General features: G+C 53.2%; 1 protein-coding gene across 1 annotated transcript in view; it reads right to left on the reverse strand.

The window, feature by feature from the left end:
- Nucleotides 1-5,911: 5,911 nt before the first annotated feature.
- UBALD1 (UBA like domain containing 1) overlaps nucleotides 5,912-14,600 on the reverse strand; it is a 33,958-nt gene continuing 25,269 nt past the window's right edge. The window contains exons 3-4 of the mRNA XM_029058026.1: nucleotides 10,798-10,863; nucleotides 5,912-7,633 (exon numbers count right to left, since the gene is read on the reverse strand). Coding sequence (XP_028913859.1) covers nucleotides 7,289-7,633; nucleotides 10,798-10,863 — 411 coding nt within the window. The 3' untranslated portion in view covers nucleotides 5,912-7,288. The remainder of the gene's footprint in view (nucleotides 7,634-10,797; nucleotides 10,864-14,600) is intronic.

A 14,600-nucleotide genomic window follows, 5' to 3' on the forward strand; every position in this document is an offset into this window, starting at 1 on the left:
TAAGGGCAAACAACAGGCAGGTGGTGGAGTCAGGATTAAAACCCAGGTCCTCTGACTCCAGGGCCCTTGCTCTTTCCACTAGGCCACACTGCTGCTACGACACCCCTCTCCCCAACAATCTGAGGGGAGAGAAACCCAAGCCAGATCTGTCCCCGAGATTTTCGGATCACCTACGTCCCAATATAGAGGATTAGGGTTCGACTGAAAGGCAGGAAACTGATGCCTGCAGGTTAACCCAAGGGCCGCTGCCATTTTAAGTCAATCAGTCAGTCTGGGTTTAACAAGTTCGTCAAACCTCTGATGATGGAAGCGTTGCTTTGCCTGCTGTGAAGGGATTAAGCTGATAGGATCGGAATCTCGAATGACCTTGGTAAATTAGCTGCTTGAGACAGCTGGATAGTGCACTCTGCCCTGAAGGTCAACCAAGCAGGGCCCCAAGCAGGGGCCTTTCCAGGCTAACACAGGCAGCCCCACCTGTGGAAAAGTTTTGTTTTTTCAAAGTGATATTTGTTAAGCACTTCCTGGGCACTGGGGCAGATTCAAGTTAGGTTGGACACAGTCCATATCCCACATGGAGCTCACAGCTTTAATCCCCATTTTACGGATGAAGTAACTGAGACATGGAGAACTGTTTGCCCAAGGACACACGGCATGGGGGAACCCGGATTAACACCTTGGTCTTCGGACTCCTAGGCCCGTGCCCCATCCACTAGGCCACACTGCTTCTCATGTTAAGTTGCGAAAGGAAAAGGGGTTGGTCTGTGGCAGTAGGGACCCCGACCCATGACCGCATAGGACTTCACCTCCCCTCCCTCAGGTAGGACATTAGCCATCCCACTTAGAGCCAGCTGCATCTTGACAGCCGTCAAAAGCCTCTGGGTCCCCTCAGAACCAGAATTGCTGCCGCCCCTCTCTCCTACCTCACCACTCTCCTACTCCAACCCAGCCTGCACACTTCCTTCCTCTAATTCTAACCTTCTCACGGTACCTCTATCTCGTCTATCTTGCTGTTGACCTGTGGCCCACATCCTGCCTCTGGCCTAGGATGCCCTCCCTCTTAATATCCAACAGACAATAAATTGCTCCCCTTCCCCCACCTCCCAAGTCTTATTGAAGGCACATCCCCTCCAAGACACCTTCCTTGACTAAGCCCTCATTTCCTCTTCTCCCACTCCCTCCTGCAGTCGCCCGGACTTGCTCCCTTTATTCATCACCCCCCTCCCAGCCCCACAGCACTTCTTTACATATCCGTAATTTATTTATATTAATATGTCTCCTCTACTAGTCTGCAAGCTGTTGTGAGCAGGAACTGTATCTGTTGTTTTGTTGTGTTGTACTCTTCCAAGTGCTTGGTACTTTTCCCTGTACCCACTAAGTGCTCAATAAATGTAATTGATTGATTGATCAGAGAGGGTTTCAGCTTCCAGCCCAAGTCTGCGCACTAGAAGGGGAAGGAGCACAACTCAGTCCAGCTGGCAATATCTATAGACTGCAAGCTCCTTGTGGGCAAGTGATCGTCCCTACCGACTCTGTCCTATTGTACTTTACCACAGAGCTCTGCGCAGAGTCAACGCTCAGTAAATACCACTGATTGATAGGTAACAGTGCAAAAATGCACTTGTTTTAGGGGTCCCAGAAGAAGGCTGAATTGAGCCATTCGATACTACTCCAGGGATACTCAGGGAGAAAAGGGGAGGAGGAAGCCGTGTGGCCTAGTGGATAGAGTACGGACTCGACAGAAGGACCTGGGTCCTAATCCCGGTTCTGCCATTTGTCTGCTCTGAGACCTTGGGCAAGTCACCTCTCTGAGCCTCAATTACCTCATCTGCAAAATGAGCATTAAGACTGTGAGTCCCAAGTGAGTCTGGACTGTGTCCAACCTGATTATTTTGTATCTATTCCAGCACTTAGTACAGTGCCTGGCACATAGTAAGCACTTAATACCATTTACAAAAAAACCCAGCACAGCCCTGGGCAAGTATGGTGAGAGCCGGTTCTTCCAGGAGAGGGGCTGTCTGTTGGAAGTTGGACAGGTACAGGAAGTCCAAGAGGAGTGGGTGAGGACCAGAATGGATTTGCTCAGGGAGAGTGGGGATGAGAGTGGGTGATACAGCGGAAACGGGAGGCTGGTGGGAAGTAGGGGCGAAAGGGAGAACGAGGAAGAAAGGATGGATGAATTCAGTAGGGTGTGAGAAAGAGGGGGAGGGGTTTCTGGGAGTTTTGCTCAGTTTCCAGATCACTCAATTCCTCAGATTCAGCCACATGGGGAAACTGGGTGGTCCAATCTAGAGAAGGGATCAATCCTTGGGAATGACCAAGACCCTAGCTCCTGGACCCCACAGAGCTGCTCCAAGTAAGACCTTCCTACTCAGAGCCTAAAGGGAATGGGCAGCCATGTGGCGGAAGGGCTGTACCCCCCTCCCTCCAGCTGCCCCCTCAGCTCCCAGCTGCCTGACAGGGACTGGCAACAGGCCCTGTCTCAAGCGCAGACCCCACTCCAGCCCCTTCCTGGCTGTTGACTGCACCACTCTTCCTCTTTAGGGACACGGTTGGCTGCAACCCACCCTGCCCCTCAGCCTCCTCGAGCAAACAGGTCAGGCCTGCTCCTCAGTTATGCAGGTTCTTGGGGCTGTTTGCCCCTCCCACCTTCATGTGTGACCTTGCACAAGTCACTTCGCTTCTCTGGGCCTCAGTTCCCTCATTTTAAAAATGGGGATTGAGACTGTGACCCCAACAGGGACTGTGTCCAACCCAATTTGCGTACATTTAGAAAGTTTCTGGGACACAGTGCATAACAAATACCACAATTATTATTATTATTATTATTCATGGGGCACACCACTGGTTGCCTCTTCTTGAACAGCCTTCCTGTCAATGGCTTCATCTAGGTTCCCTGAGGGAGCCATCTCTGTGATCATCTGGCCCTTCCCAGATGGATCCTCTCCCCCTTTCCTGCTTGTACTTTGGCCTTGTGGTGGCAGGAAATTCTTTTTGCTCAGCTTGCTTTGGAGTTCCCTGACTACAGTCTTCCTGCCCACACCCTTCAGCCTTATGCCTCTCCAACTCTCCCAGAGTGCTTCCTGCTCCAAGATGGACATTTCTCTGTTTCTCTTGAAGCCGGGTCACCTCGGCCCAGCCTATGCGGTCCACTGTCCTAACGCTCCAAGCATTTGGGACCCTGAGATCACTTACTCCACCCTACCGCCTCTGGACAAGAGCATATCTGCAGAGATTGACACTTCTCTCAGTGAAGACCTACAAGGACACCACAGCCTCCTTCTTCCTTCTAGTGCTCACTGCCCACACTCAGAAAATTCTCTTTTGCTGTATCCAGTCCATATGCCCCAACCTGCAGTCTGAATCCATTTTTATCTTGTTCTTTCCTCTGTGGAAGGTGAGCCCGGCTGGTCTCCATTTTGGGATATCCCCTCATTTGCTTGGAGACTACACTGTGGGCAGGGAATGTGTCTGTTTTATTGTTATACTCTTCTCTCCCAAGCGTTTAGTACAGTGCTCTGCATACAGTTAGCACTCAATACATTTGAATGACTATTCTACCTATGTCTCTAAACAAGCCGTCTCTCTCCATTCTTGATCATTATTCGACACTCGATCAACTTTGTAGCTAGATGCGTTCTAAAACCTCCGGGCCACTTCTTGGGGTGTGCAAGGGGGGGGGTGCTTCCACAAATTCCGAAGGCATTCCTTAAACCCTTCCCACATCCCCCGGCACCCTAAACCACAAAAACGGGAGAGCACAGTCCGAGTCGGTTCCCATCCTGACCAGGTCCATTCAAGACCGGGCCCCTTCCGGCAAATCAGACTGGCGGTCCTGCCGGGAGTCAGTCCAAGTCAGCCTACTCCGAGATGGGTACTGCTCTGCTTCTCTTGTATTTACTGAGCACTTACTGTGCGCAAAGCACTGTACTAAGTTTGCTTGAAGCCATGTCACCTCAGTCCAGCCTAAGATGCCCACTCTCCCAACGCTCTGACCATGAGAGGGCTGGAAGGGACCAGCTTGAGGTCATCTAGTCCATCCCACTGCCTTTGGACAAGAGCGTAGCTCCCTGTCCTAGTCCAGCATGGCCCGGCCACCATCCTGCAGGGCTACGACTGAGTCTTCCCAAGCAGGTGGCAGTGCCAGCCCTGACAGAGCCAGACTCGGGGCTCAGTTCCACGGGGTGTTCTAGCTGCAGATAGAATGGGGTTGGCCTCTTTCCTGAGCCATGTCCAGGCTCCTTTCCTTTACCTGGAACTTGACTTTAGGACCTCAGCCCATCTGGTGCCAGCATATGCCAAATAATTCTCAGGGCATTTCATTTCTCTTTCAAACAGCCCCCAATGAGTCACGATGGCCCCGAGCTACGTCCCAACTTCTCCTGAGTGCTGAGCAGCGGTGGCCGTAAGGGGAGGACTGGTGTCTTAACTGATCTCTGAAAGGGACAGAAGGAACGAGACATTGAGATTGACTGATGTAGTGCCTAGCACCCCACGAGCTAGCTGAATATTGAGAAGCGGCGTGGCCTAGTGGACAGACCTGGGGCCTGGGAGGCAGAGGACCTGGGTTCTAATCCCAGTTCTGCCACTTGTCTGAGTGACCTTAGGCAAGTCGCTTCACTTCTCTGGGCCTCAGTTCCCTCATCTTTAAAATGGGGATTTATTACCTCTTCCCCTTCCTACTCAGATTGTGAGCCCTGTGTGGGGCAGGGGCTGTGTCTGAACTTCCTTCTATTTTCCCCAGTGCTTAAACAGTGCTTGGCACATAGTAAGTGCTTAACAAATACCAGTTATTTTTACTTGACTTCTCTGCACCTCAGTTACCTCATCTGTAAAATGGGATTAAGACTGAGAGCCCCACGTGGGACATGGACTGTATCCAGCCTGAAAAGCCTGTATCTACCCCAGTGCTTGGAACACTGTATGGCACATAGTAATCGCTTAATATGATGATAATTTTAAAAAGTGAAGTGTAGTCTTCTCTGGAACTCCTACCATGCCAAGCAATCTTCTACACCTTAAGCCTCAGAAAGGATCTAGGGAGAGATTCAGTTTGGCCGTTTGGAGGAGCTGAACTTGTAGTTTCCTAAGAAGTTGAAGGAAATTGGGAGACCGCCTTTGGTTTTTTGCCAAGAACCTCTGCTCTGAGATTGCGGTACACCAGAGAGGTACTCGAGATATCTGATGACTGCTTTAGAAAAAATCAGCACATGCACAGACTGATATATATTCACACACACACTCGGGTGTGTGTGTGTGTGTGTGTGTGTGTGTGTGTGTGTGGTGTAATATAAACTCCGGTCACAGCAAATGTTGCCTGGTTTCCGAACTCAGTGAATTGGGATGTTGTGCTTAAAGGAAATAGAACTTTAAAACCTAAATACAAAGAGAGATAGGTTAGAAATAGTAAAAACAGGCTGATGGGTCCTTCATATTGGTGTAGGCTCCTTACAGGAAAGGAACTGACACATATCTTCTCCAATTCTCCCAATCCTAGAACAGTGCTCTGCACACAGCATGGACTTAATAAATACTCATATAGTGGTGGTGACTGGTGATCGACCTAGGCCTCAGTGCCTATCTTGGGGTTTGGTAGTTTGTTTCTGGTTTTTTGTTGTTGTTTTTTTCTTCAGTCATGGACTGAACACACCATTCGGGGAAGCAGCATGGCATAGTGGATCTGGGTCTGGGAATCAGAAGCTCATCGGTTCTAATCTGCCACTTATCTACCGGGTGGCCTTGGGCAAGTCGCTTTGCTGTGCCTCAGTTACCTCATCTGTAAAATGGGGATTGAGATGGGGATTGTGAGTCCCACGTGGGACAGGGACTGTGTCCAACCCAATTTGCTTGTATCCTCCCCAGCGCTTAGTACAGTGCCTGGCACACAGTAAGTGCTTAAAAAATACCACAATTATTATTATCATCATGATTATTATTATCAATCCCTCCAGGCAGAGGTGTGAAGGGGAAGAGCAGGCAGGCCAACCCCTGGTCCCTTAGCCCTCCTTGCCTGTCAAAGGCCAGGAAGGAGACAGGGAGGTCTTCCAACCCCTCTCTTCTGAAAACCAATACAATATTTCTGGAAAACGGTTGGGGAAACAGCTTTTCATTCCCTAAAGTGTGGAGAAAAGTGAAAACGGTAGTAAAATTTTTTTAAAAAGCAAAAACCGCCAGACACGAGAGAATCGCGAGACAACAGAACTCTGAGGGCCTTTACATTCTCCCCGCCTGTCCAACTAGCTGGCCCCGTCCCCTCACCTGCTCCACATAGAAGTCAAATGGAAGGATTAGAAGGCAATGCAAAAGTATAGTTTATGGGTTTTTTTTTTTTCTTTCCTTCTCTCAGTTAAGATGAACCCGGGGCCACAGGGGTTGTTCTGGGGAAGCCATAGAAGTCCCCAGGGAGTGGCTGAAGAGGGGCAGGGGAAGTTACAGTCATTCTCATGATTCCCTCTGAGGCATGGTGAGGTTGTGACCTGGCAGAAGAACAAGGGTAGGTGGAGGGGTAAAGGACCCCCAGAGTCAGTCACTCACATGCAACATCCAGGCGCCCCCCTAGAAAAAGCCGAATTTTGCTTTTTGAAGAGACACTCTGACAAATATATACAGTCGAAAGCTGATTCTCTGAACTGATTGAGAGCCCAGATAACTGAAAACCACTGGCTTCCTTGGGCAGGTACAGGCAGCCCGTCTTTCTTGTTGCCTGAGTTATTTGGGCTTGTTTCTGGCAATTCCCATTAGCCTCAGATCAGGTAACGGGCCAGATCGGGGAAAGTGGTCGACTTGACTTCTCGGACTTTCAGTGCAACCTTGGAGGAGCTTCAGTTTCTCACGCGCACGTGTGTACGTGTATGTGTGTGTGCTGTGTGTTGTACAGGTGAGAATTTGCACAATCAAAATTAGGAAATGAAATTGTGTCAATTCCCCAAGGAACTTCTCTGGGGCAGGGCATTAGGGTGGGCACTTAGTCTCTGAAAAACAAATCAAAATGATTTCAAACCAAATCCAACCTGGACCTGTCTTGATGCAGGTACGCTAGTGCCCGTGTCAGAATGGGTGTTTGCGAGGGGAGATGTGTGAGACAAAGTCTCTGGCTGGCTGCTGAGCCTCGTCTCTTCTGCCTGGTGCTCTCTGGGGGGCGGGAGGAGGGACTCGAGGGGAGCGGGGGTGGGGACGGAGAGGAAGGGCGAAAGAAACGATCACGGGGTGTGGAGGGCAGGCGGGTGGAGGCATGTGGGAGATGTCCTCTTCCCCCACCTCTGACCTCTCGGGGTCCGAGCGTCCGGGGGCCTCATCTCTCCGCCTCCATGGTCACGTTGGCCTTCTGTTCGGGGGTGGCTTGCTGGGAGACTGAGGCGGGCCAGCCCGAGGGCTGGGAGGGAGGGGCAGGAGTCCACATGCGTTGCTGCTGCTGCTGGGGCTGCTGCGGCTGCTGGCCTGGGGGCGAGGTGGCTGGCCAGCCCGGGGGGAAGCCCCCGAGGTGGGGGGGGGGCGGGGGAGGCGGGGGAGGGGACGTCGCCATGGAAGCCACGGGGCTGCTGCTGTGGAAGCTCTCCGAGGCTTTGAGCCGGGAGAACATGGTGAGGGCGTCGGGGAAATTGGGAGGGGTGGCTGGGGTGTTGGCAGGAGTGCACATCTGTGGAGAAACAGAAAAGACAACGGTCACGGGCCGTGTAGACTTCCGGGCCTCTCAGGGAGCCGGCCTCCCTGCTCACGCTCCACAACGCGAAGGTTCCCGGCTCCGGCCTGGCTTCCCGGAGGGTCTGTGGGGAGGCGTGGAGCGCCCCGGGGTTGTCCCGGGGTCTCCGTGCCTCAAGGGTGGTGGATGGAGTCCGGAATGGAAGGAGCTGTGATGTGGTCGGGGCCTTCCTCTCGTGGCCCTCCAACCCAGCTCATCCTGAATAGCGATCACCGGCTGCCACTCTCAGAACCAGTACGCACTGAGCTGAGCTCGGTCAAGCCCGCTGAGCGAAGGGGTGGGTCACGGGGCTGAGCTTCTCCTACGAGGAACCATCCAGAGCTCCGGTCTGATCGGGGCTGCTGTCCCAGGATGGGGATGGAAGGAAGGGAGGGGAGGGACACTGAACAGCTCGGCTCCAACCCTCGACCTGATTTTCAGGCGGGACACCTCCTTTCTACCATCCTGGACCCACTGCATTTCCCCTCGAACCCCACCACGGCCATTTGGGAATAAATTGCGCTCTCCTCTGTGCCCGCCATTGCCTCCTAGCTGGGGGCGGAGGGGGGAGGCTGTCTACAACTAGGACAGTTCCTGGGGTTCAGATGATTTAAAAGCTGCACTGCTTTCTGGACCTCCAAGAGCAGCCAGCTCCAGGGAAGACCACATTACCCTTTCTCTCAAATGCCTCTGCTCCTTAGCCCCCTCCCCAGCCAGCCAAAGTGATTGAGTGTGGGGTGGAGAGGGGTGGGGTAGGATCCTGTGACCTTGGGCAAGTCACGTAACTTCTCTGTGCCTCAGTTACCTCATCTTTAAAATGGGGATTAAAAGTGTGAGCTCCACGTGGGACAACCTGATTACCCTGTACCTACGCCAGTACTTAGAACAGTGCTTGGCACACAGTAAGCACTTAACAAATACCATAATAATAATTATTATTATGAGGAGAAGTCTGAAGAGCGACAGTTACAAGGAAGTCCCACCAGACAGTCCCGGGGACAGAGAACGTGGAATGAGCGCTTCCTGAAGGCCCTGAAGGGTTCGTTCTCCTCCTTAACCCTGGAATCCTGGCCAGTCTCGGGATCCTGACGGGACCCCCTCCCCGTCCCCAGGTTTATGCGAAGTGGCTCCCTTTATGGTGGGGCACGGTTTCCCAGCAGAGAATGGGAGTCTCCAACCAAGCCCACGTCCCCTTCCCCACTGCCACCTCCAACGACAAATGCCTTAAGTGAAATGCAGGCGTCCGTTCAGAGTGGAAGGCAGGAAGCGGAGAGGGCGGCACTCCGAAAGCATCCCCAAGGTTCTCTGCTGAGGCCACTGCCGTCTGTGGGGGCCGGGGCCGCAGCGCGTTCCAACCCCGACGCCACCCCCAAATCCACCAAATGGCTTCTCGAGGAGAAAGTTGGAAATTTTACTCCCAGGGCCAGCTTCCAACCGATCTCCATCCCGGGCCGAACCCCGCAGGCCCAGCAGAAAGCGAGTCCACCCGGGCTCTCTGCATCCGGGCCCGGCTGCCTCTCACCTCCGCAGCCCACCTGCCTCACGAGGGCCCGGGGTGGATGCGGGCCCCGGCAATCCCGGACCGTTACGGCCGCCTCGTGTTTGCCGAGCTGAGGCTGGGGGCCTCTTCTTCCCGGTCCCACCCTCAGGGTGTCTGAACCGAGAAGGGCAGGAAGGAGACTGTGAGCTCCCTGTTTTCCCCGAGTCTATGTGTGCGGATCGGGGGCTACGAGAGGCTGGGCTGCAGCCAGGTTTTTGCCCCACGCCCCCTGCCCTGCTGCAGAATGTACCCTTCGGAGAGATCTGCTCACACAAGGAAGCCATCCCAAGCAGGAGCGTCCCACACTCCCCTCCCTCAGGGACATGGGGTGGGGTGAATTGATTGCTTCATCCACTTTTTTTTAAAAATGGTATTTGTTAAGCTCTTACTACATGTCAAACACTGTTCCAAGTGCTGGGGTATGTACAAGTTGATCAGGTTTAGAGTCCTTGTCCACATGGGCTCACAGCCTCAAGTAGGAGGGAGAACAGATACTGAATCCCCACAGTGCTCTTTCCAGTAGGCCTTGCTGCTTCTCCTACTTCAAAGAAGACAGGCTAAAATAAAATGAGAAACAGCATGGCCTAGTGGATAAGGCACGGGCCTGGGAGTCAGGAGGACCTGGGTTCTAATTCCGGCTCCACCACCTGTCTGCTGTGTGACCTCAGGCAAGTTACTTCATTTCTCTATGTCTCAGTTACCTCACCCATAAAATGGGAATTAAGACCGTGAGCCTCTTGTGGGACATGGACTGTGTCCAACCTGATTAGTTTGTATCTACCCCAGTGCTTAGTGCAGTGCCTAGCACATAGTAAGTGCTTACCAAATACCCCCCACACAAAAAAAGACTGGGTGGAACTCTACATAGGGCAGAGCAGGCCAGGTCCTCCCCCGCCCCTGACCTTTTCCCTGGTTCCTGGTCTTCCCTGTGGCTGAGGAGGGTGGGGTACATTTTTCCAAGGAAGGGGGCATCACAGCCCATCGCCCAGAGAATCGTCTCTCCCCACCTCCTTTTGGCCACGCCCGTTTACTCCTCTCTCATTCCCATCCCAGAGCAACGGAGCCGAGGGTCCCCTCTGCCCGGAGAAAGCCCCTCCTCGCAGCCCGGCTGGCTCCTCCGATCGCACACATCAGTTCCATTTCCCCTTCCTCCCCTTTCCCTGGAAGTAGCCCCCGAGATCCCCCAGAGAGAAGGGCTGGGGCGAGAGAACGTCCACCTCCTTCCCCGGGTGGGAGATGCCCATTCCGGCCCCCCGAGCCGCCTCCAGGGCGCTCAGGAAGCTGGCGTGGGGTGTCACGGCAGGATGTGTCCCAAACACAATCCCCATTGACTTCTCTGACGAGCCCCAGACTGGCAGGAAGCCCTCCGGCTCCCCTCCCTCTCCTCCTCTCCCCACCAACTCCACCCATATGGCTTTGGAGTTTATTTCTGTCCTCCCTCCCGGAGCAGCGGGGTTGGCGGCCCTGGCCATAATCAGCTATTCATTAGCGGTGGCTCCCGGGCCCAGACTCTGGCTCCGGGAGAAGGCTAGCCCGGCACAGCCATGATTCGGAAAACCAAACGGCTGCAGGAGAGACTTACCATCTGATGGTGGTGGTGGCTGTTGTAAGGGATATTTGTTTCTTGGAAAAAAGCGCTGAGGGCCGTCTGCAAAGAGAAAGAGAGACATTTTACCCTCTGGCTCTGGAACGCTGCAACCGTATCCCCGGGGTGGGCAATCCCAGGAGATGGGGGGGTGGGGATGGGGGTGGGGGCGCTCCCAGCTGGGGTTTTTGTGGACCCTGGGATCCTGGCGATGGAGGGCATAGGGTGGGGCGGTACAGACCCGTCAGTCAATCGTATTCATTGAGCGTTTACTGTGGGCAGAGCACTGTACTAAACACTTGAGAGAGTACGATATTATTGCAACATTCCCTGCCCTCATCAAGCTTACTTTGAGTGATGCTTTGGTCCCATCCCCACCTGGACTCCGGAAAGAACCCACCCTCTTATCACCTCTTCCGAACAGATCCGGTCCCCCTTGCCTCCTCCCACACCCGGGTGGCCCACAGAGACCAAGAGCAGCACGACGTAATGGATAGAGCACGGCCCTGGGAGTCAGAAGGTCATGGGTTCTAATCTTGGCTCCACCACCTGTCTGCTGTGTGAACTGTGTAAAGTGACCACTTCATTTCTCTGGGCTTCAGTTACCTCATCTGTAAAATGGGGTTTGAGATTGTGAACCCCACTTGGGGCAGGGACTGTGGCCAAATCGATTTGCTTGTATCCACCCCAGTGCTTAGTACAGTTCCTGCAACACAGCGCTAAACAAATACTATCATCATACGCCCTGAGACCCCAGAAGGCCCACTGAAGGTCACTCCCTGGCCTTGTCTGTCCTCCCCCTCTAGAACGTAAACTCGTTTGGGGCAGGGAACGTGACTGCTAATCCTGTTGGATTGTGCTCACCCAAGCGCTTAGTGCAGGACTCTGCACATAGTAAGTGCTCCATCAATACCTATGATGGATTGACTGATTAATTGAAATCAGGCTGGACCAAGGATCTATGGCTGAACAAATGGGTCGGCCAGTGCCCCGTGAGCCAGCGGGTCCTGGTGAGCAGCTCAGAGGGACTCGTCTCCCAAGGACTTTTGAAACACTTGGGCCTGGATAAGTTGAGGGGAGGGGAGAGAAGGAGGAGAAAGGAGAAGGAGGAGAGGGAGGAGGAGAAGAAGAGAGAAGAACAGGGGAGAAGGAAGAGGAGGAGGAGAGGAGAAGAAAGGGGAGGGGAGGAGAAGAGGAGGAGGGAAAGGAGGAGAGGATAGAGATTGAGAACAGCTTCTCCCTTCCCCAGCCCACATTCTCTTCAGTCCAACAGCCTGATTTCCCCTGATCTACATTCTAGATCACACTCAGAATACACACACTCAGAGAGCAGCATGGCCTAGTTGATAGAGCAGAGGTTTGGGAGTCAGACGACCTGGGCTCTAATCACAGCTCAGCCCTCGTCTGCAGTATGTGACCTCGGGCAAATCAGTTTGCTTCTCGGTGCCTCAGTTACCTCATCAGTAAAATGGAGACGAAGACTGTGAGCCCTAATAGGTATCCAACCTAATTAACTTGTATCCACCCAATTGCTTAATAGAGTGCCTGGCGCATAGTAGGTGCTGAACAAATGCCATTTGCTCTGCCACTTGTCAGCTGTGTGACTGTGGGCAAGTCACTTAACTTCTCCGTGCTTCAGCTCCCTCATCTGTAAAATGGGGATTAAGACTGTGAGCCCCACGTGGGACAACCTGATTCCCCTGTGTCCAGCCCAGCGCTTAGAACAGTGCTCGGCACATAGTAAGCGCTTAACAAATACCAACATTATTATTATTATTTAGAAGGCCAAAAACAAAAAAACCCCTCAGTTCTCCCATAATGCGAGGGCTCCGTTCTTGAAGAACCCGGCACCACAGAAAACTCCCGTTGGAGTCCGGGCCTCTTGATCGATGTCGCTGTCGCCTAGTGTGCAGCTGCTTCTGTCTTGGCCACAACAACATCCTCTAGTTCCTGGACAGCATCATATCCGCAACACGCTGACTGTAAACACATGCTCTGGCAGGACTGAGTGAGGCCTCACCCCGCCTGAAGCCACAAGGACACCCGGGGGGCCGAGGGCCTGGCACGGTCCGCTCGTCTTGGCCCAAGGCAGGGCCCCGGGGTCTGGAGCCACGGGGCCCGCTTCTGCCTCACCCTCCAGGAGAAAATCCGCTGCCTCTGGGGTGAGGCACGATGACGTGACCAGCCAACAGCTCCATGCCAACGTCGGGGCCGGAGGGGAAGGGACCCAACCCTCCCCGGACCCCTCCAAAGGCCTCTTGGTCAAATCCTTAATTACGGGAGCTTCTCCTCCCTGGGGGATCTAGCCCGAGGCAGCACTTGGCTGGGAGCTGGGACTCCTGGCTTGGATCCTGGCTCTGCTCCTAAATAACCAGGGGCAAATCACCAGTTTTTTTTTAAACGTGGTACTGAAGCACATAGTCCGTGCGGGGCACTGTTCTAAGCGCTGGAGTAAATATGAGCTAAGCAGGCTGGACGTCCACATCCCATATGGGGCTCACAGTCTTAATTCCCATTTTACATTTCCCGTACTGTTTGGGATGAAGTCATGGTGGGGTCATCAGACAGCCAAGGGGGCAGTCCGGCTTTCTAGTTATTGTCCTGTGAAGTTCCCCTGGCGGCTCAACACATATTTTAGGAGAAGCAGCCCGGCCTAGGAGAAGCAGTGTGGCCTAGTGGATAGAGCACCCGCCTGGGAATCAGAAGGACCTGGGTTCTTACCCCAGCTCTGCCACCCATCTGCTGTGTAACCTTGGGCAAGTCACTTCACCGTGCCTCAGTTTCCTCATCTGTCAATGGGGATTAAGACTGTGAGCCCCATGTGGGACAGGGACTGTGTCCAATCTGATCGATTTATATCTATCCCAGCCCCTGGGACGTACTAAGTGTTTAACAAATACCATAAAAAAAAATTGCGCCATGGAGATGAGGAATAAATTCATGAGAGCCAAGTACAAATTCCCGAATCAGAGATGAATACACCCCAAAAACAAAACACAAGGCACGCACAGACTATTAATATGAATCTCACTCGAGTCTGACTTGTATCTCTCCCTTACGCCCTGGGGTGCTTTTGGATTTGAAGACCCCAGATGGGCTGGGATCCCCAGGTTCGCCTCTGAAAGGCAGATGATGCAGCCCTTAACTAGTTCCCCATGATTCATTCTTTCTTGACTGGTTTCTGGGACTCAGTTCCCCCTGACTCTCATTCAGTCCCCCGTTAAATGACTCTACCCAATCTTTGAAGGATGATTTACAGACAGGGACAAACTGCGGGCGGGGGGGGGAGGGAGGGTGGTGGGGTGAATTCGGGTGGCAGATTTTGGCTTCCCAGCCTGGTAGGACAATTACAGCCACGGTTTTAGCAGCCTGGATGCCTTGCTTCCTCCTGCCTCTATCAGTTATGGAGGCGTTGGTGGCAGCTTCAGAATTTCGGCTGCATGAACTTTTTTTTTTGCTATCTGTTCAACGCTTACTCCATGCCAGGCACTGTACTAAGCGCTGGGGTAAATACGAGCTAATCAGGTTGGCCACGGTCCGTGTCCCACACGCGGCTCACAGTCTCGATCCTCTTTTTGGCAGATGAGGTAACTGAGACTCAGAGAAGGGAAGTAACTTGCCCAAGGTCACCCAACAGACAAGTGGCAGAGCCAGGATTAGAATCCAGATCCTTCTGACACCCAGGTCCATGCTCTATCCACTAGACCGCACTGCTTCTAATCTGAACATCTGGTTGTCGGCCTCAGACAGACTGATAGCGAAGCGGAGTGAGCCCGGACCTGGGTTCTAATCCCGGCTCC

Source organism: Ornithorhynchus anatinus, chromosome 2 (genome assembly GCF_004115215.2).
Source record: "Ornithorhynchus anatinus isolate Pmale09 chromosome 2, mOrnAna1.pri.v4, whole genome shotgun sequence".
Classification (NCBI taxonomy): Eukaryota; Metazoa; Chordata; class Mammalia; order Monotremata; family Ornithorhynchidae; genus Ornithorhynchus; species Ornithorhynchus anatinus.